The sequence below is a fragment of the Lipotes vexillifer genome, unplaced genomic scaffold, assembly GCF_000442215.2.
Source record: "Lipotes vexillifer unplaced genomic scaffold, Lipotes_vexillifer_v1.1 scaffold634, whole genome shotgun sequence".
Classification (NCBI taxonomy): domain Eukaryota; kingdom Metazoa; phylum Chordata; class Mammalia; order Artiodactyla; family Lipotidae; genus Lipotes; species Lipotes vexillifer.
Window position 1 is genome coordinate 1,541,594 of NW_006781096.1, and position 20,892 is coordinate 1,562,485.

The window sequence follows — 20,892 nt, forward strand, 5'->3', positions numbered from 1 at the left end:
GGAGGACATGAGAGGACACCCTCTGAGCATGGACCAGACAGAAGCAGGTGGTAGCTCAAGGTGCTGGGTCATCTGACCCTCTGCTTGGAGCCCCTGCCGAGCTAATATTTACACTTGAGGCTTAATGACATATGTTTATTTACTTTTTTCCTGTGTGTTTCTTCTTAAACTGTTTATTTCCATGTAATATTTGCTACCAAGGAAAGACAATATGCAATGTAGATTTAAGTTATGAATCAGAATAATAAAGCAAATACTCACAAACCTACCATTCTTAACAGTGTCCTGTACTTTAAGTCACTAAGAACTGTTTTGTTTGCCTCTGCAGTTTGAGTCACTAAAAATGTTATTAAGTATATACTGTATGCATGCAAGCTACCGTGGTAAGTGTTGTTGGAATTCTAAGGCTGTTCAGATACTTGTCCTTTCTAGCATCTCTTGGTATGAGCTGAAGGGGAATTGGCACCAAAGTCAGGGTTGAGTTTTAGATAAAGGGTTAGGAAAGAACACATTGAGCACAGAGGGCTTTTGGCTTTTTTTTTGTAGAGCACTTTGCTGATTGTTCTCTTCTGGTCACGTTCAATGTTATTTCTCCCTTCCTAGCCAGCCTCACACCAAAACTAAGCACATATGCACATCAAAATTTATCATTGCTTATGTACTTGCCATATTTAATCAGGCAAAGGAAATGTGATTCTTCACCATTGGAGAGATTGAGGGTGGTGGGTTTTGTTCTTGGTGTTTTGTTTTTGCTGTAGTACTTACAGATTCTTCAGACTTCACCAGCATAAATTGTTTGCCTTCAGCTTTCCCCAGTTTGGGATCTACTTCTTAACCTCATTTCTCAAAATTGAAATTTGTAAAAACCTGTTACACTAGTCTGGGAGTCAGTTATATTCATTTAGTCAAGCAGCCATTACTATTTAGTTAGAACCTATTATGTGGGAAAATATAGATCTTTAAAGCCTCAGTGAAAGTGGATTTTTCTCTCTCACTCAGAATGGCACCAAACCCCCACTGGATGCAGATGTAAATTTGGAAGCAGTTGCTGGTGACCTTCGCTGTGATTGCTATACGTGAGTATCTCCATCTCCAATCAGTTAACTCTCTGAGGCTCAGTTTTCTCATGTGCAAAATGAGGGACAATGATGTTGGGAGGATTAAATTAGGAATCCTGGAAAGCACCCAGCGTCTGGCTTTTCCTCCTTCTTCCTTCTTAGAGAAGGGACTACCCGTTTTGAGGCTCTGAGGAGTTCCCAGGAGTACGGGGAATCCTCTCATGTTCACTCTTGGTACTCAGCTACCCTGACCACCATCACTGCCTTTCACAAATTGTCTCCGTCGTTCCAGAATATTAAAGCAGACATTTCATTACCAGCTGCCAAATTATCGAGGTGCTTCAGCACTTAAAAGAAAATAATCTACAGGTTTTTCAAGCCTCAGAATGCATTTTTCACAGCACACTGTTAATACTCACACAGCCTGTAGTAAAAGCAGGAGGTCAAATATTTCTGCCTTCACTTTTCATGTGTGTGTGGTGGTGGTTGTTTTTGTTGTTTCCTTCATGTGTTTTTAAGTAAATTTGTTAACTTTCCTAATTTTGGTTCACAGGGAAGAAAATGAAATTCACGTTGGACTAACAGGGGGCATCTCTCCCTCTGGCTTATTTTAAAAACCCTGTTGATTGTCCACAATATACTAGGGTGTTCATGATATTCCTTTAGGTCAAGGTCAAATAATGTGCTTTCTGAAGCTAAGTCAGTCAAGGAGAGCAGTGTTTTAATCTTTGAGGTCTTCAGGAGTCTGTTGTTCAGCAGTGTAAATTTATATCCAAGGAACATAGCCACCGGTACTGATATAGGCACTCAGTTCTTTCCAGTTCTGGTTGAAGAATTTCACATAACTCTCTCTCTCTCTCTCTTTTTTTTTAATAAATTTATTTATTTATTTATTCATTTTTGGCTGCGTTGGGTCTTCGTTGCTGTGCACGGGCTTTCGCTAGTTGTGGTGAGCGGGGACTACTCTTCCTTGTGGTGCACGGGCTTCTCATTGCGTTGGCTTCTCTTGTTGTGGAGCATGGGCTCTAGGCACGCAGGCTGCAGTAGTTGTGGCATGTGGGTTCAGTAGTTGTGGCTTACGGGCTCTAGAGCACAGGCTCAGTAGTTGTGGCACACGGGCTTCATTGCTTCGCGGCATGTGGGATCTTCCCGGACCAGGGCTCGAACCTGTTTCCCCTGCATTGGCAGGCGGATTCTTAACCACTGCGCCACCAGGGAAGCCCACATAACCATCTCTTATTAAGATGATTCCACTTGAAACCATGCAGGTCATTTTTAGGGCGTGTGGCCAGGATCCAAAGTTTAATGTCCAGTTTTTTCATATATGAACATCTAGGGATCTGAGTCTTGATCTTTGTTCTGCCACCTCAACCCCAACACACCTGAGAGATTTGCCGCACTCTGGTCAGGACTGTTGGCTCACTTAAGAAAGCAGTGACTGTCTCAGTGAAAGGGAAATGGTCCCCCAGGCTGTGGTGGTGAGGGGCGCATGTAAAAGCCCTACCTTACCTTTAAGGAGAATGTCTCTCTTCCCCTCATTGGGAATCAAATGCATGCCAGTCTATAATTAATGAACTTACTGCTAAGGAAAATAAGACTTAAGTGAGTAGTTTACATGTTTAAGTGCTAAAATCTGAAAAGATTTTCAGTTGGTAGCAGAGGCAGTTTTGATGGCAGAACTTACCCTGGGCCAAAGCTTCTGGATTATACCACGTAAGGAGTCAGTTAATAAATGGATTAGAGGGTTAAAGTTGAATGTTGCATGTTTTGAGTTTTAATGCCACTGTCTTCACAGTTTGAAAGGCAGTATAATACTACAGTCTTCAGCTACTTGTTACATTATTGGTTAATGTGTGTGATTATTAAATAATGTTAGAAACCTAACATGTAACCAACAGAAAGATTGGATTCAGTTAATAATTTAAACTCTGTGGGTCTTTAATTTTATTAGTTACGTGGATTGTCACATTATATGTTAAATGTTTGTCTAGAAATGAGGTTCTTATCCCCCAATTCAAATCTTTCTCAAAGCGTCTGTAAGAATCCTGTTAAAGATGTAAAGTATTGAAACTCTAGTCAGCCCTAATGTCTTTCATTGAACTCAAGAACCATGCTGACTCAGCACATTACACAGAACCATTAAATGAAGGTTTGTTAGTTCTTGTCATATTTTAAGTAATTTGTGATGTATCCATTCAGCTTGAGCTTGAATCAAGTGCATCAAAGACTTTTTAGTCTTTGTATTTTCCTTTTTTGAACTAAGGGTCATAAATGATTTCTTATATAAGCTTAGTTTAGACATTAGGTAATATACTATTGGTATATACTGGTAATGGGCCAGTTAGCGCTTTAGCATGGGCCTTGTGAATGAAAATTTTACAATAAATAATGTATAAGTTGCTTTCTACTGACTGGTTGTTTTAGACTTTTTATATTATCATTAGTATCTATAGTGATTAGCATGGGAATATTTATGATTCATTGCATTGTTTCCTTTATAGTTTCCTTTCTTCTGAAAGTTAGAAATATTTTAGGTGAAAGCTATTTCCTACTGACCATGATCAGTTTATCCCACCGTTATTGGTTAGTGTCTTTCCTGATTGTTTAATATGTGACTTAAAAAGAAATTGCTGTCAGACTTTTTTCTGGGCTTTTGCAGCGTCTAAGAATAAATGAGTAAGAACGGTTCTTTTATTACAGGGGTGCAGATCTCTCTGCTTTGGTACGGGAGGCTTCTATCTGTGCCTTGAAGCAGGAAATGGCAAGACAGAAGAGTGGAAGTGAAAAAGGTACAGCTCTCTACAGAATCTCTCAGTTCTAGTTAATTATGACTCTGGATACCTAAAATCACTGTTAACCTGGAAAATGTCCATTTTCTAACATCTATCATCTGTGATATTAAAACTGACATTTTTCTGATGAGACCTTTAGCAGCTGTTCTGGAATATTACATAACCTCTGTGACTGACAACTATAATAATAGCAAAGTTATTTGGTGCCTAATAAAATGTTTTCTATCTTTCCTTATCATCATATACAAATGTTTAGAGTTAGGCAAGTAGGTCCATTTACTGTCTTCATCATGAGTTTGGTCTATTTACCAATACTGGAAAACTTTCTCATTCTTTTTCTAAGGTGATACCTACTTGCCTGTTAAAATGTAGCCTAAATTGAAGAGCTTAGAAAACACACAAACAAGAAGTAAAAATTGAAATAACTTTCCATATACTTACATTTTCCTTTGGGGCCATGTCAGCAGCTTTGCATTGTTCTTCACATTTGACAGTGTCTTTGATTGTATTATTTGGGTTACAAAATGATTCATTTGTGACCTGCAGGCCGACCATGCCAAGTACAGAAATAGCCTCTACTTTGCTTGGTTCCTGGGACAGTTGTTTGATCAGTTGCAGTGTGTGGCCGTCTTCCTTACAGTACTGTCGAATACCTTCTTCAAAAGACCTGCCTTGTCCTCAAAACCTGTACTTTGATCTGAAGTTCACATCTAGGTTGATCTCCTTTTATTCAGTAGATTTCCCAGAAGATGTCTTTCTTTATTCGTATTTATTTCTTTTATTCTTTTCCCTTTTTTCTTTGGCTACCAGAAATCTTGGAGCTAACTTTCCTTTACAGTCGCAGCAGCATATGCTTAGCTTAGAGTTGTCAACACACGTATCTTGATTGTGAAGTCCCTCATTTTTTTGGTTGTTTAAGATTCAGTTATCTGAACTTCTTTTATTGTAAGCTATTTTAAGTTCATTTTGGAAGTGGGTGGGATATAATTAGCAAAATTAGTATGTCTTATAAGAAATCATTATGTGGTAGTATGCTACCTGAGAGCTGAATCTGATGGAATTGTTTGTCACTAAAAATTAGCAGGCCTCTGTATATGTATTGGCTGCTACTAATAATTCTGATTGGGGACTTCCCTGGTGGTCCAGTGGTTAAGACTCCATGCTCCCAATGCATGGGGCCCAGGTTTGATCCCTGGTCAGGGAACTAGGTTCCGCATGCCGCAACTAAAGATCCCACATGCCACAGCGAAGATCCCACACATGGCAACGAAGATCCTGTGTGCCGCAACTGAGACCTGGCACAGCCAAATAAATAAATAAATGTTTTTTAAAAAAAAAAAATAATAATAATTCTGATTGGATGTTACTTTATAAACATGTGTAACAAATTTTGACATCCCTGCTTTGCTACAGTTTGAATTTGCAGCTGCCTGTCCTTCAGGGACTTTTTTTTTTTTTTTTTGAGGTACGCGGGCCTCTCACTGTTGTGGCCTCTCCCGTTGCGGAGCACAGACTCCGGACGCGCAGACTCAGCGGCCATGGCTCACGGGCATAGCCGCTCCGCGGCTTGTGGGATCTTCCCAGACCAGGGCACGAACCCGTGTCCCCTGCATCGGCAGGCGGACTCTCAACCACTGCGCCACCAGGGAAACCCCTTCAGGGACTTTTCACTGATATCTTACAGAACCTGAAATCGGTAATGCCATTCAACTTCCATTTGACCTGTTCAGCAACACATTGTATTTTACTTTTAGGTAAATACACTATCTTAATATCTGTATAAAAGTTTACAATTTTAAGTATAAATTGTCATCACTTAAGTTGTCATATTAAAATTGTAAACCAAGCCTTATTTAACATTTAGTTATTAAATTTCTCTTACTGTGTGATGGCATAACCTTATAAGGAATTAAAACACCCTTCTATTCCAGTGTTGTGATATGACCTATATATATATTATGTATTATGATATAATTCTATAACATCTAATTACGTGTATGCACTCTTGAATACTATGGAATTCTACTTTCCATTCTTAGTTAAATTTATTTGAATTATCCTGAAAGAGAACAGTTCTAGTTCTTCTTCATGAACATTGCCATTAAGTTAAAGTAAACAGTACAAAGATAACAAAGGGTTATCTGTTTATGAGTGATAGTTTTCTTTGGGTGGTACTGCATTAAAATCTGAGGAGCAGAAGGTGGGGAAGATGGGGAGATACTGGTCAAGGGTTACAAACTTCCTGCTACAAGATGAATAAGTTCTGAGAATCCAGTGTACTAATTAGCAATACTATGTTATATGCAGTTAACCCTTGAACAACATGGGTTTAAACTGTGCAGATCTACTTACACGTGGATTCTTTTCAGTAAATGTGTAGTATAGCACTACACAATCCACACTCAGTTGAATCCGCGGATAATGGAACCGCAGATTCGGAGGGCCAACTTTAACATTATATGCAGATTTTTGACTGAGGGTCACCACTCCTAACCCTGGCATTGTTCAAGGGTCAACTGTACTTGAAAGTTGTTTGGAAAGTAGATCTTAAAAATTATCACCACAAAAATAAAAAAGCTATCATGAGGGGATAGAGGTGTTAACTAACCCTACTGTGATAACTATTTTGCAGTATATTCACCCATCATATCATCATGTTGTACTCCTTAAACTTGAATGTTATATACCAACAATATCTCAGTAAAGCTGGGGAGAAGAAGTAACAAAACACATGAACTGTTTTCTTTAAAGGATAAGAATCTTCCTCTAATTAAGTCTGGACAAAGTACTTTTTGGTATAATTTGTTCCACAATAAACTGTTTTGATTGCTGGGGGAAAAAAGATTACAAATAAAAAGATTACACTTTTTAATATAGGATATTATAAACATTACATGTTTATATAAAATTAAATGTGGTCAGGTATATGTAAAGTAAATTAAAATTAAAAAGTGTCTAAAAACTCTTGAGCAGAATATATCTAGCTTGAATATTGTTCTGAAAAAGAGTAGAACCAGTGTCATCATTAATTTCCTCAGTGTTCCCCCTGAATGCTTAGAAGTCTCTCAAGAGAAATTAAGTTGTAAATCACAATTAGCATACTGTACCCAGATATGTGTATTTATGCATTTGCTCCACAGGTGAACTCAAGATTAGTCAGAAGCACTTTGAAGAAGCTTTCAAGAAAGTAAAGTCATCTGTATCAAAAGAGGTAAGCAGTGCTCTTTCTTTTTTTTTTTTTCAACATCTTTATTGGGGTATAATTGCTTTACAATGGTGTGTTAGTTTCTGCTTTATAACAAAATTGCTTTACAATGGTGTGTTAGTTTCTGCTTTATAACAAAATTGCTTTACAATGGTGTGTTAGTTTCTGCTTTATAACAAAATGGCTTTACAATGGTGTGTTAGTTTCTGCTTTATAACAAAGTGAATCAGTTATACATATACATATGTTCCCATATCTCTTCCCTCTTGCGTCTCCCTCCCTCCCACCCTCCCTATCCCACCCCTCCAGACAGCCACAAAGAACCGAGCCGGTTTCCCTGTGCCATGCGGCTGCTTCCCACTGGCTATCTACCTTACGTTTGTTAGTATATATATGTCCATGTCTCTCTCTCGCCCTAACACACCTCACCCTTCCCCCTCCCCATATCCTCAAGTCTGTTCTCCAGTAGGTCTCTGTCTTTATTCCTGTTTTACCCCTAGGTTCTTCATAACATTTTTTTTTCTTAAATTCCATATATATGTGTTAGCATACGGTATTTGTCCTTCTCTTTCTGACTTACTTCACTCCGTATGACAGACTCTAGATCTATCCACCTCATTACAAATAGCTCAATTTCGTTTCTTTTTATGGCTGAGTAATATTCCATTGTATATATGTGCCACATCTTCTTTATCCATTCATCCGACGACGGGCACTTAGGTTGTTTCCATGGGCAGGCGGACTCTCAACCACTGCGCCACCAGGGAAGCCCCATGACTCTTTTTGAATTATGGTTTTCTCAGGGTATATGCCCAGTAGTGGGGTTGCTGGCTTATATGGTAGTTCTATTTCTAGTTTTTTAAGGAACCTCCATTACTGTTCTTCATAGTGGCTGTATCAATTTACATGCCAACCAACAGTGCAAGAGGGTTCCCTTTTCTCCACACCCTCTCCAGCATTTATTGTTTCTAGATTTTTTGATGATGGCCATTCTGACCGGTGTGAGATGATATCTCATTGTAGTTTTGATTTGCATTTCTCTAATGATTAATGATGTTGAGCATTCTTTCATGTGTTTGTTGGCAGCCTGTATATCTTCTTTGGAGAAATGTCTATTTAGGTCGTCTGCCCATTTTTGGATTGGGTTGTAAGCAGTGCTCTTAAAGGTATAAGAGAAAAGCGACTAGAATTGAGAGTAGTAGGTATGTGAACTCATGAAGACGAGCAAAACAGTTGCCTCTGTGAGAGTGTTCTTGAGAGACTGTAATGTTGAATGTTTTTAGAGACTAAACACAAAGAGAAAACGACCTTTTGTGTCTGTTTCCACAAGCTCAGAATTTTTAATCAGTCTCATTCAAGTATTATTGGACCTGCTTCATTTCACCCTTTTAAACAAATAATTTCTTATCTTCTTCAACCTAAGCTGCCCAGACTAAGCACTAAGCACTATGAACTTACTCGTAGTTTCAGGAGACTAAAAATACCTTCACCATAAGGTCAGAGAAGGGTTAAAAATCACTGTGACTTGTCCTTACAAAAACTACCAGATTTTCCTATATTTATTTCTTACTGTGTTGAGGTATTCTGTTTGTAATAAGTTAAATATTTGCTATTAAGTGAAGTCAGGTTACTATGACACTTACAAAGAGAGCAACAAAATATCCAACCCTAAGAAATGCGTAAGTTGAAAACTGTTGTGATAAGTTTTGTTCACTTGGATATCTTGTGTTTCCGAACTCCTAGAATGTGCCTTAGCCACGAGATCCTGTTTATTGACTATACTAAAAATTCCTTTAAATTGTTTGCCATTTATTACTCCAGGCTCAGTGTTTATGATTACTCATTGAAAACACTTAAGTCCAAGTTCAAACACTTAATGGGTTGGCCAAAAAAGTTCGTTCAGGTTTTTCCATAACATCTTACAGAAAAACCTGAACGAACTTTTTTGGCCAACCCAATATATGCGATGGGTTGCTTTGTTCCAGTGCCTCCGGTCTTGGTGTAAATGCTCTAAGTTAGTTGGCCATCTTATCACTTTTAACTAAAATAATCAGTTAAGGGGTTTGGGCTGGTGGTGGTATCTTTTAGGCCTATGACTTACTCCTTTTTCTGCTAGAGTAAAGTCAAGTCTGCTGAACTTGGACTGGGTCTTCTACCATATTTGGAGAAACGAAAGTCTGCTTTGACCTCTCAGGCATTTTTGTATACTAGAGGAAATGTTTTTATTTTACTGAATATCTTTGAATAAGATAATCTTATTAATTAAAATCAGAAACAGTTTTACAGTTAATCTTACTGGAAGTTTTAATTCTTATCAACAAGAGAGTACTTATATGTGTCCTCCCAAAGATTTAGTCATTAAAAAACATCTTTTTAATTGAAATTGTTTCTTATCTACAGCCAAGTTTTGAGGCTTTTCAAGAATTAGGACATACTGACATAGCTCTACATTTGGCACTCTCATCCTGTAACCTTACTTTTTTTTTTTTTTTTTTTTTTTTTTTTTACAGAGCTGATGTTTATTATGTTTATTCACAATTTGATTATGCTCAGTGGACAGCACATCTCCAGGAACCTCCCGGAGCCTGGGGATCTGAGCTATGGTCACAGACCATGCAGGAGGCTTCACTGGGGTTGGGAGGCTGAGGGCTCCCCTGCATCGGCAGGCGGACTCTCAACCACTGCGCCACCAGGGAAAAGGCCCAACCTAACTTTTTTTAATTGAAATTTAATTTACTATGTAATGCACAAGTACAGTTCCATACGTTTTGGCAAATGTAACCAACACTACAGTCAATATAGAGGACATTTTAATCACTTCAGAAAGTCCCTTGTGTTCTTTTGTAGTTGTCAGTCCCTTTTTAAACGCTGCTCTAGGTAACCCCTGATCTGTCATCATGCTCAAACTTTGCCTGTTTTAGAACTTGATGTAAATGCAGTCATACATGCAGTCATACAATACATACTCATTTGTCTGGCTTCTTTTGCTCAGTTTATTGTTTTAGAGACTCATCCACTTTGCTCTGTTTTTCACTAGCTTGATCTATCCTCTTGCTGAGTAGTTTCCCATTATATGAATATGCCACAATTTGTTTATCCTTTCCCCTGTTGGTGGACACTTCAGTTGTTTCCACTTTTTGGCTCTTATGGATAATGGTGCTCTGAATGTGTGTGGGGTTTTTTTTTGGCGGGGGGGGGGGGGAAGGGAACATGTGTTTTTATTTCTCTTGAGTAAATAACCAAGAGAGGGGACTTCCTTGGTGGTCCACTGGCTAAGACCATGCTCCCAATGCAGGGGACCCCAGTTCAATCCCTGGTCAGGGAACTAGATCCCACATGTTGCAACTAAGAGTTCACATGCCATAACTAAAAAATCCCACATGCCGCAACTAAGTCCCGATGCAGCCAAATAAATAAATAAATACATATTAAAGAAAAAAAAAATGACCAGGAGAGGAATTGGTGGGTCTTATGGTGAATTTATGTTTAACTTTATAGAGAACTTCCAGCCTTCTTTGCAAAGTGGCTGTAATACCGTTTTACATTTTATGAGAGTTCTAGTTGGCTCACAGTCTCACCAACACTTAAATATTTTCAGGCTTTTAATTTTAGCCATTCTACTGGATGTGGAATAGTATCCTTTTGTGGTCTAAATGTGTGTTTCCCTAATGACTAAAATGTTGAGCATTTTTTCATATGCTTGTTGGTCATTTGGATATCTTATTTTGTGTCCTCATCTTTTGCTCTTAAAAAATTGAGTTGTTTCCTTATTATTCAGTTGTACAAATTCTTAGTTTATCTTAGGTAGAAGCCTTTTATCAGATATGCATATTGAGGATATTTTCTCCTAACCTGTTGTTGACCTTTTTATTTTCTAAAGGCATCTATTGAAGAGCAGAAGTTTTTAATTTAGATGAAATTCAATTTATCTTTTTTTTTTTATAATTTGTGTGCTTCTGTCATAAGAAACCTTGACTATCCTAAGTTTGCAAAAATGTTCTCCTTTGCTTTTTTTCTAGTAGTATAATAGTTTCTGCTTTATAACAAAGTGAATCAGCTATACATATACATATATCCCCATATCTCCTCTCTTGCGTCTCCCTCCCACCCTCTCTATCCCACCCCTCTAGGTGGTCACAGCATCAATTGGTTTTTCTATATTGACTTGGGATAGCTCCTGATTTGTCACTCTTTTACTTTCTTTACCTCTAAAAAGATCACTTCCATTTTCTAGAAACTTGTTTGTATTTGCTTGCTGTAATTTTTTTTTTTAACATCTTTATTGGAGTATAATTGCTTTACAATGGTGTGTTAGTTTCTACCTTATAACAAAGTGAATCAGGGCTTCCCTGGTGGTGCAGTGGTAGAGGGGCCGCCTGCTGATGCAGGGGACACGGGTTCGTGCCCCAGTCCGGGAAGATCCCACATGCTGCAGAGCGGCTGGACCTCTGAGCCATGGCCGCTGAGCCTGCCCATCCGGAGCCTGTGCTCCACAACAGAAGAGGCCAAAACAGTGAGAGGCCCGCGTACCTCAAAAAAAAAAAGAAAAAAAAACAAAGTGAATCAGTTATACATATACATATGTTCCCATATCTCTTCCCTCTTGCGTCTCCCTCCCTCCCACCCTCCCTATCCCACCCCTCTAGGTGGTCACAAACCACCGAGCTGATCTCCCTGTGCTATGCAGCTGCTTCCCACTAGCTATCTATTTTACGTTTGGTAGTGTATATATGTCCATGCCACTCTCCCACTTTGGCACAGCTTACCCTTCCCCCTCCCCATATCCTCAAGTCCATTCTCTAGTAGGTCTGTGTCTTTATTTACCCCTAGGTTCTTCATGACCTTTCTTTTTTTCCTTAGATTCCATATATATGTGTTAGCATACAGTATTTGTTTTTCTCTTTCTGACTTACTTCACTCTGTATGACAGACTCTAGGTCTATCCACCTCATTACAAATAGCTCAATTTCGTTTCTTTTTATGGATGAGTAATATTCCATTGTATATATGTGCCACATCTTCTTTATCCATTCATCTGTTGATGGACACTGAGGTTGCTTACATGTCCTAGCTATTGTAGATAGAGCTGCAATGAACATTTTGATACATGACTCTTTTTGAATTATGATTTTCTCAGGGTATATGCCCAGTAGTGGGATTGCTGGATCGTATGGTAAGTCTATTTTTAGTTTTTTAAGGAACCCTCCATACTGTTCTCCAGAGTGGCTGTATCAATTTACATTCCCACCAACAGTTCAAGAGTGTTCCCTTTTCTCCACACCCTCTCCAGCATTTATTGTTTCTAGATTTTTTGATGATGGCCATTCTGACTGGTGTGAGATGATATCTCATTGTAGTTTTGGTTTGCATTTCTCTAATGATTAATGATGTTGAGCATTCTTTCATCTGTTTGTTGGCTGTCTGTATATCTTTGGAGAAATGTCTGTTTAGGTCTTCTGCCCATTTTTGGATTGCGTTGTTTGTTTTTTTGTTGTTATTGAGCTGCATGAGCTGCCTGTAAATTTTAGAGATTAATCCTTTGTCAGTTGATTCATTTGCAAATATTTTCTCCCATTCTGAGGGCTGTCTTTTGGTCTTGTTTATGGTTTCCTTTGCTGTGCAAAAGCTTTGAAGTTTCATTAGGTCCCATTTGTTTATTTTTGTTTTTATCTCCATTACTCTAGGAGATGGGTCAAGAAGGATCTTGCTGTGATTTATGTCATAGAGTGTTCTGCCTATGTTTTCCTCTAAGAGTTTGATAGTTTCTGGCCTTACATTTAGGTCTTTAATCCATTTTGAGCTTATTTTTGTGTATGGTGTTAGGGAGTGATCTAATCTCATACTTTTACATGTACCTATCCAATTTTCCCAGCACCACTTATTGAAGAGGCTGTCCTTTCTCCACTGTATATTCCTGCCACCTTTATCAAAGATAAGGTGACCATATGTGCATGGGTTTATCTCTGGGCTTTCTATCCTATTCCATTGATCTATCTTTCTGTTTTTGTGCCAGTACCATACTGTCTTGATTACTGTAGCTTTGTAGTATAGTCTGAAGTCAGGCAGCCTGATTCCTCCAGCTCCATTTTTTGTTCTCAAGATTGCTTTGGCTATTCGGGGTCTTTTGTGTTTCCATACAAATTGTGAAATTTTTTGTTCTAGTTCTGTGAAAAATGCCAGTGGTAGTTTGATAGGGATTGCATTGAATCTATAGATTGCTTTGGGTAGTAGAGTCATTTTCACAATGTTGATTCATCCAATCCAAGAACAAGGTATATCTGTCCATCTGTTTGTATCATCTTTAATTTCTTTCATCAGTGTCTTATACTTTTCTGTATACAGGTCTTTTGTCTCCTTAGGTAGGTTTATTCCTAGGTATTTTATTCTTTTTGCTGCAGTGGTAAATGGAAGTGTTTTCTTGATTTAACTTTCAAATTTTTCATCATTAGTGTATAGGAATGCCAGAGATTTCTGTGCGTTAATTTTGTATCCTGCTATTTTACCAAATTCATTGATTAGCTCTAGTAGTTTTCTGGTAGCATCTTTAGGATTCTCTATGTATAGTATCATGTCATCTGCAAACAGTGACAGCTTTACTTCTTCTTTTCCAATTTGGATTCCTTTTATTTCTTTTTCTTCTCTGATTGCTGTGGCTAAAACTTCCAAAGCTATGTTGAATAGTAGTGGTGAGAGTGGGCAACCTTGTCTTGTTCCTGATCTTAGTGGAAATGGTTTCAGTTTTTCACCATTGAGGACAATGTTGGCTGTGGGTTTGTCATATATGGCCTTTATTATGTTGAGGAAAGTTCCCTCTGTGCCTGCTTTCTGCAGGGTTTTTATCATAAATGGGTGTTGAATTTTGTCAAAAGCTTTCTCTGCATCTATTGAGATGATCATATGGTTTTTCTCCTTCAGTTTGTTAATATGGTGTATCACGTTGATTGGTTTGCATGTATTGAAGAATCCTTGCATTCCTGGAATAAACCCTACCTGATGATGGTGTGTGATCCTTTTAATGTGCTGTTGGATTCTGTTTGCTAGTGTTTTGTTGAGGATTTTTGCATCTGTGTTCATTAGTGATATTGGCCTGTAGTTTTCTTTTTTGTGACATCTTTGTCTGGTTTTGCTATCAGGGTGATGGTGGCCTCGTAGAATGAGTTTGGGAGTGTTCCTCCCTCTGCTATATTTTGGAAGAGTTTGAGAAGGATGGGTGTTAGCTCTTCTCTAAAGGTTTGATATAATTTGCCTGTGAAGCCATCTGTCCTGGGCTTTTGTTAGAAGATTTTTAATCACAGTTTCAATTTCAGTGCTTGTCATTGATCTGTTCGTATTTTCTGTTTCTTCTTGGTTCAATCTTGGCAGGTTGTGCATTTCTAAGAATTTGTCCATTTCTTCCAGGTTGTCCATCTTATTGGCATAGAGTTGCTTGTAGTAATCTCTCATGATCCTCTGTACTTCTGCAGTGTCAGTTGTTACTTCTCCTGGTTCATTTCTAATTCTATTGATTTGAGTCTTCTCCCTTTTTTACTTGATGAGTCTGGCTAATGGTTTATCAATTTTGTTTATCTTCTCAAAGAACCAGCTTTTAGTTTTATTGATCTTTGTTATCGTTTCCTTCATTTCTTTTTCCCTTATTTTTGATCTGATCTTTATGATTTCTTTCCTTCTGCTAACTTTGGGGTTTTTTTGTTCTTCTTTCTCTAATTTGCTTGCTGTAATTTTGAAAAGCTTCTATGTTCAATGTTCAAGTAATTTTATTACAGATGCCTACAAAAATGTCATGCAGAATTTGAAAATTGTTTGGCCTGTCCTTAAATTTGGCCACGTTTTCATCCTTGCAGCTATAATAATTAAAGATTAAATCTTTATTTTACCACCTTTGCTTACTCTTCGCAGGCAAATTTGAAACCAGTGTTAACGTCATGTTTATTGGGGGCTCAGTCCTTTCTGGTTCTGGTTCTAGTCCTTCACAGTTCAAAGCTGTACCAAAGAACTTCTTCCTTCCTTAAATTTTTTTTTTTAATTGAAGTGTAGTTGATTTACAATGTTGTGTTAGTTTCTGGTGTTCAGCAAAGTGATTCAGATATATATATGTATATGATATGTATGTATATGTATTCTTTTTCATTTTCTTTTCCTTTATGGTTTATTATAAAATACTAAATATAGTTCCCTGTGCTACACAGTAGGACCTTGTTGTTTATTTTATTTATAGTAGTTTGTATCTGCAATCCCAGACTCCTAATTTATCCTTCCCCTTTATAGCCCCTTTGGTAGCCATAAGTTTGTTTTCTGTGTCTGTGAGTGTTTCTGTTTTGTAAATAAGTTCATCTGTATCATATTTTAGATTCTATATATAAGTAATATCATATGGTATTTGTCTTTATCTGACTTACTTCACTTAGTACGATAATCTCTAGGTGTATCCATGTTGCTGCAAATGGCATTATTTCATTCTTTTTTATGGCTGAGTAGTGTTCCATTGTATATATATACCACATCTTCTTTATCCATTCATCTGTTGATGGACATTTAGGTTGCATCCATGTCTTGATTGTTGTAAATAGTGCTGCTGTGAACATTGGGGTACATATATCTTTTCGAACTATAGTTTTTTTCTGGATATATGCCCCAGGGTGGGATTGCTGGATTATATGCCAGCTCTATTTTTAGAAGAACTTCTTCCTTCTGATTTAGGAGAATTCAGTTGAAATTAGAGGAGTTGTATGGTCCAATAAAATCCATTTCAAAAATCAGACCAAAAGAAAAGCATATCAAACCAAAAGAAAGGTGTGGCATTTGTTGAGATATTTTTCTGAACATAAGGTTTAGCAGCTCATTTATCAGCCACCTCTTTCTACTTTTAATATTAGGGCTCTTTTAGTTGTAAATTACAGAAACCCAACTCAAACTAATGTAAGTGGGAAAAAAGAGGAACTCATTGGTCCACATAACAAGGAAGTTGAGAGTACTGCTGGCTTCAGGCATGCTAGATCCAGAAACCTCATTGCTTCATCTCATGGGGGAAGATGGCTGCCTGCAGGCCCAGACATACAGGGGGTTTATTAACCCCCAGAGCAAGAGAATTCCCTGATAGTTCTGGCAGGAGAGTTTCAGGGAGCCTGTGATTAGTCCAGCTCAGGTTAGAGCCCATGACAAAACCAATCACTATGACTCACTAGGAAATTAGATACTCTGGCCAGGCAGATTCTAAAGGGCATAGTTTTTTGACTTCAAGCCCTAGAATGAAAAGCTGTAGATAAGACACTGGCATCAAGTTAATTGACTTGTTAGCAGCAGGGTTGGGATTTTGAGTCTTTTCACGCTAAAAGAGAATCACTAGATTTTGTTAAATGTAAAAAGAACACTTACTACATTTTAACATTTCAGACATACTTACAGGGATAGCAGTTGCTTTGAAGTGAGTTAACATTAAATAAATGATCAGGAGATGTCAAAAAAGGAAAAAGAAAACTGAAAGAAGGGTGTGCACATTCTCTCCCAAAGTCCACAGAGCTGGTCTTTACAGTTCTGAAATATTCATCATGCTCTCCTGCCGGGTAAATCATTCCTACTAGCTCGTGCCTTCTCCTTCCTTGAAGCAGTTGGCTCCCAGGTGCCACATGGTTGTTAATTTGAGGTTGGACAACAACGGCGTGTGAAGTGGATTCCGTGTCCAGCAATTGGCTGACATGATAGTAGGGTGTAGTTTAGAGGCCAAATGCAGCAACGTGTCACCTGACCCAGTAAATCCTTGGTAACCAGTTGAGGGTGGAAAGTGAACACATGAGCAAATATTCCTTCTCTGAGTCTCTACCCGTATTCCTCATTCATTCCCACTTCATTGGTACCAAACTTTTAGGCTCCATCTGAAGATACCTGCCCTGTCCTAGTTTCTGGTGAGAGGCCATGTCCTATTGTGGTCCTAAGAAGACTTAATAGACTGGTAATTTGTTATGACAGATATCCCAACAAAGAAGATTGAACTCTTTTTGCCAATTGCTTCTCAGTCACTGTTAATTCTCTCCCCTCAATTAACTCAGATTCTCCCCTCAATTAACTCAGATTGTCCAATATGTGTCACTTCATAGACCTATGAAGCATAACTTATTTTGCTGGTTTGTTTTTTTCAGTAATAACTGCTCACCAGAGACCTGAGGCTAGGTTAACTATTAATAAATGTTGAGACCTTGAGATTATTTTCCCAGCTATTATCTCAAATTATAGCCTTTTCACTCTGCCTACTATGGCATTGTTCAGATGTCAGGAAGGAAACCTCACTCAAACATAAATTATAATTTTTTTTTTCCTCCTCTATTAAAGCCACACCATAGAAACTCTCCTGTTTTATTAACTCGTTGTTTTAGTGTTTTTCGCACCCACTGGCCGGAACACATTGATTCTCTTCTTCCCACTCAGGATTATGTGGTTCATCCATTTGCTTGATCAAGTCTGTCACATTGACATTTATGAGAGAAACACTTCCTTAGCCCCTCTTGCCTCTAGCTGTGTATTGAGTTGCCTAAGATCCCATCCATCCATAAACATCACATACCTACTGTACATATGCCAGCCTCTGTGCTAGACTCACAAGATATATTTAAAATCACATAAGACGTGGATTAGGAACCATTTTGAGCAATTAAGAGTTGTATGGTAAGCACTACCATAGATGTATACATAGAATACATATTAACCTGGTCACTCAATTCTGTTAATGTTAGAAAATTGTTTGCAAACAGCTTTTGCTTCAAAGGTATCAACTACAGTATGACAAAGGCCATATGACTGATTTTATTAAAAAACTGGACCTATAATTCCACACACAGTAGAATTTTTTTTATCCTCTTAGGAACATCCCTTGGAAGGCTACATGTATGCCCTGGTGATGCTACTTGATTCTAATATATTCTCTTTAATATTTTTGGTGATCATAAATGTTTAAGTATTTGATCTCTGGAAACTACGCTAGTGAATAAGAAGATATAACTTCTCTTTTGGAGGTAGGCATGGTATGAATTTTGAGTAAATGATAAATGAGACAGATGACCAAGCTGATTATTACTTTGTTTGATCTTTTAAAAAAATAAGGCACAACATTAAGGTAAAGAGACTACTTTCCTTGTTTGGCATATTAACTGGCCCTTACGAAATTATTACTTCTGAAACTAACAGTGGTTGCTTGTGGGAAAAGAAACTGAGTAACTGGAGGACAGAGGTGTGAAAGTTGACCTTTCATCCTGTTTGAATTTTGAACCACGTGAATGTATTATCTATCTTTAAAAATTAAATACTTAAAAAATAATAATTTAAAAGATCTGTAAGGCCAAAATAGTAATAATAGTTATCTTTGGAAATTAAGGATTAATTTTTTTTTTTTGCTGATCTGTATTTTCTTTATATTTCTACAAAAATAGTGTTTTATAACTTAAAATGTTATTTTATTATTTAAAAAGGAATTGCTTTAATCTGGCTATAAGCAAAGCATGCTTAAAATGTCTTTACATATATTATTTAGCAGTGGTGTTGAAATACAGAGGCCCTTTTATCCTATTTCAGAGTTAATTCAGCATTTCACTAATACCTGTTTTCTGTTCACCTTTGACACGGTTTGAGAGGTAGTTGAGGGGAGTCGGTCCAGTGGTTAGGACTTGGTGCTTTCACTGCCGAGGGCCTGGGTTCGATCGCTGGTCAGGGAACTAAGATCCTGGAAGCCACGTGGTGCAGCCAAAAAAGAGAGAGAGAGAGAGAGTGGTGCTTGAAAAATCACTGAAATAAGTATACAGACATTATTTTATTTTATTTTATTTTATTTTATTTTATTTTTTACGGTGCGCGGGCCTCTCACTGTTGTGGCGTCTCCCGTTGCGGAGCACAGGCTCCGGACGCGCAGTCTCAGCGGCCATGGCTCACGGGCCCAGCCGCTCCGCGGCATGTGGGATCCTCCTGGACCGGGGCACAAACCCGCGTCCCCTGCATCGGCAGGCGGACTGTCAACCACTTTGCCACCAGGGAAGCCCTATAGATCATTTTTAAGTGTAATGAAATTTTTTTTTTTCTTTTTTGCGGTACGCGGGCCTCTCACTGTTGTGGCCTCTCCCGTTGCGGAGCACAGGCTCCGGACGCGCAGGCTCAGCGGCCATGGCGCACGGGCCCAGCCGCTCCGTGGCATGTGGGATCTTCCCAGACTGGGGCACGAACCCTTGTCACCTGCATCGGCAGGCGGACTCTCAACCACTGCTCCACCAGGGAAGCCCAGACATTATTTTTTTTAATTCATCTTCCAAACCAGAGGTATCCTTCCTGCAGTCCAGAAGAGGTTTTCCTTCTTGAATGGTATATTTGCCCTTTCTCTGTTGCAGTATTCTGATTTGTTAGAGAGAGATAACATCTGTTCTTCCTTTGTCATGGGATTATCGTTAGAATAAAATATAATGATGGTAAACTCATTTTTTAAAAAGTCAAAAACATAATACATGTAAAAGAATATGTTATTGCTAATTTCCATGAATTTAGCTTGCAATTTCTATAAATGTTTTTAAACTCTCCACTCCTCCATGCCTTCCCTCAAGTCTTACTTGCATCATGCTAGAAGAGAGAACACTGTGATCAGACTTGTGGGCTGTTCCCTTGGCAGTACAAGACAATCTTGTTGATTTGACTTTCCCCAATCTAGTAGGCAAAGAAGAAACCATTAGTGCTACGGCCACTTGGCATTATTCAAAATTATTTCAATGGCTCTGCTCTTGGTCTTTTTAATTTTCCTTATTTTGTTTTTGAAACCAGACAGAGGCACCCTAAAGTTTATATTGAAAAATAAGCAAACTGAAGAGCCAGAAAAACTCCAGAAAGATCAAGCTGGGGGTGGGGCCTAAAAAACCACTATGTGTTTTCAAAAGCCTCAGTAACTAAAACTCTGAAGTAGTGACACATGAATCGACAGACAAATGGAGCAGGATATAAAGTTCAGGAACGGATCCTAATATAATACATAATTTATATAAAAAGATGTAATGTATAATGTTCCTCACACCAGTACCAGTAAGGAGACGATTCAGTGATTAATATTGGGACAATGGGGAAGCCATCTTAAAAAATTAAAGTTGAACTCATACTTTGTACCAGGATAAATTCCAAATAAATCAACGATTTAAATGTAAAAACTAAAACCATCAGAATATTAGAAGAAAACAGGGAGATTTTTCTATAACCTCAAGTAGGGAGTTCCTTTTTTTCTCTCAACATAAAACCCAGCCACCATAAGTGAAAAGGTGGAAGAATCTGATACATAAAAATAAAAACTTCTTAGTTAAAAAAAAATGTTTTCAGAGGACAAATGACCAAATGAAAAATATTTGCAGCTCATATCACAAAGGGCTAATCTCCTGCACACATAGAAGATGACTAGAAATTGATAAGATTTTTTAAAAATGGGCAAAGAATATGAACAGGCCCTTCACAGAAAAGGAAATGAGCTTGTTAAACATATGGAAAAATTCTCCATTTACTGGTAGTAAAAGAAAAGCAACTAAGATACCACTTTTTACCTGTCAGTTGGCAAAAATCTCAAAACTTGATCACACCCTGTTGTCCAGGATATGAGGAAACAGTTGCTCATGCATAACTGATGAGGTGTTGCTCAGTATGGCCTTTTTGCATGGCCCGAATTATAATCACAACAAAGCTTGACCCAGCAACTTTCCTCAGAAATATAGTTATTAGTTGGAGTATTGTATGTAGTAATAGCTGAAGTTTGACTCTAAATGATATAATTAATTATGACATAACTACTATAAAAAGACTGAAGAATATCTCCTAAATATATTGTTAAATATGT

At 38.0% G+C, this 20,892-nt stretch overlaps 1 protein-coding gene across 1 annotated transcript in view; it reads left to right on the forward strand.

The window, feature by feature from the left end:
* NVL (nuclear VCP like) overlaps nucleotides 1-20,892 on the forward strand; it is a 104,499-nt gene that overhangs the window by 80,077 nt on the left and 3,530 nt on the right. Inside the window, exons 20-22 of the mRNA XM_007454481.1 lie at nucleotides 1,000-1,076; nucleotides 3,759-3,847; nucleotides 6,991-7,061. Coding sequence (XP_007454543.1) covers nucleotides 1,000-1,076; nucleotides 3,759-3,847; nucleotides 6,991-7,061 — 237 coding nt within the window. The remainder of the gene's footprint in view (nucleotides 1-999; nucleotides 1,077-3,758; nucleotides 3,848-6,990; nucleotides 7,062-20,892) is intronic.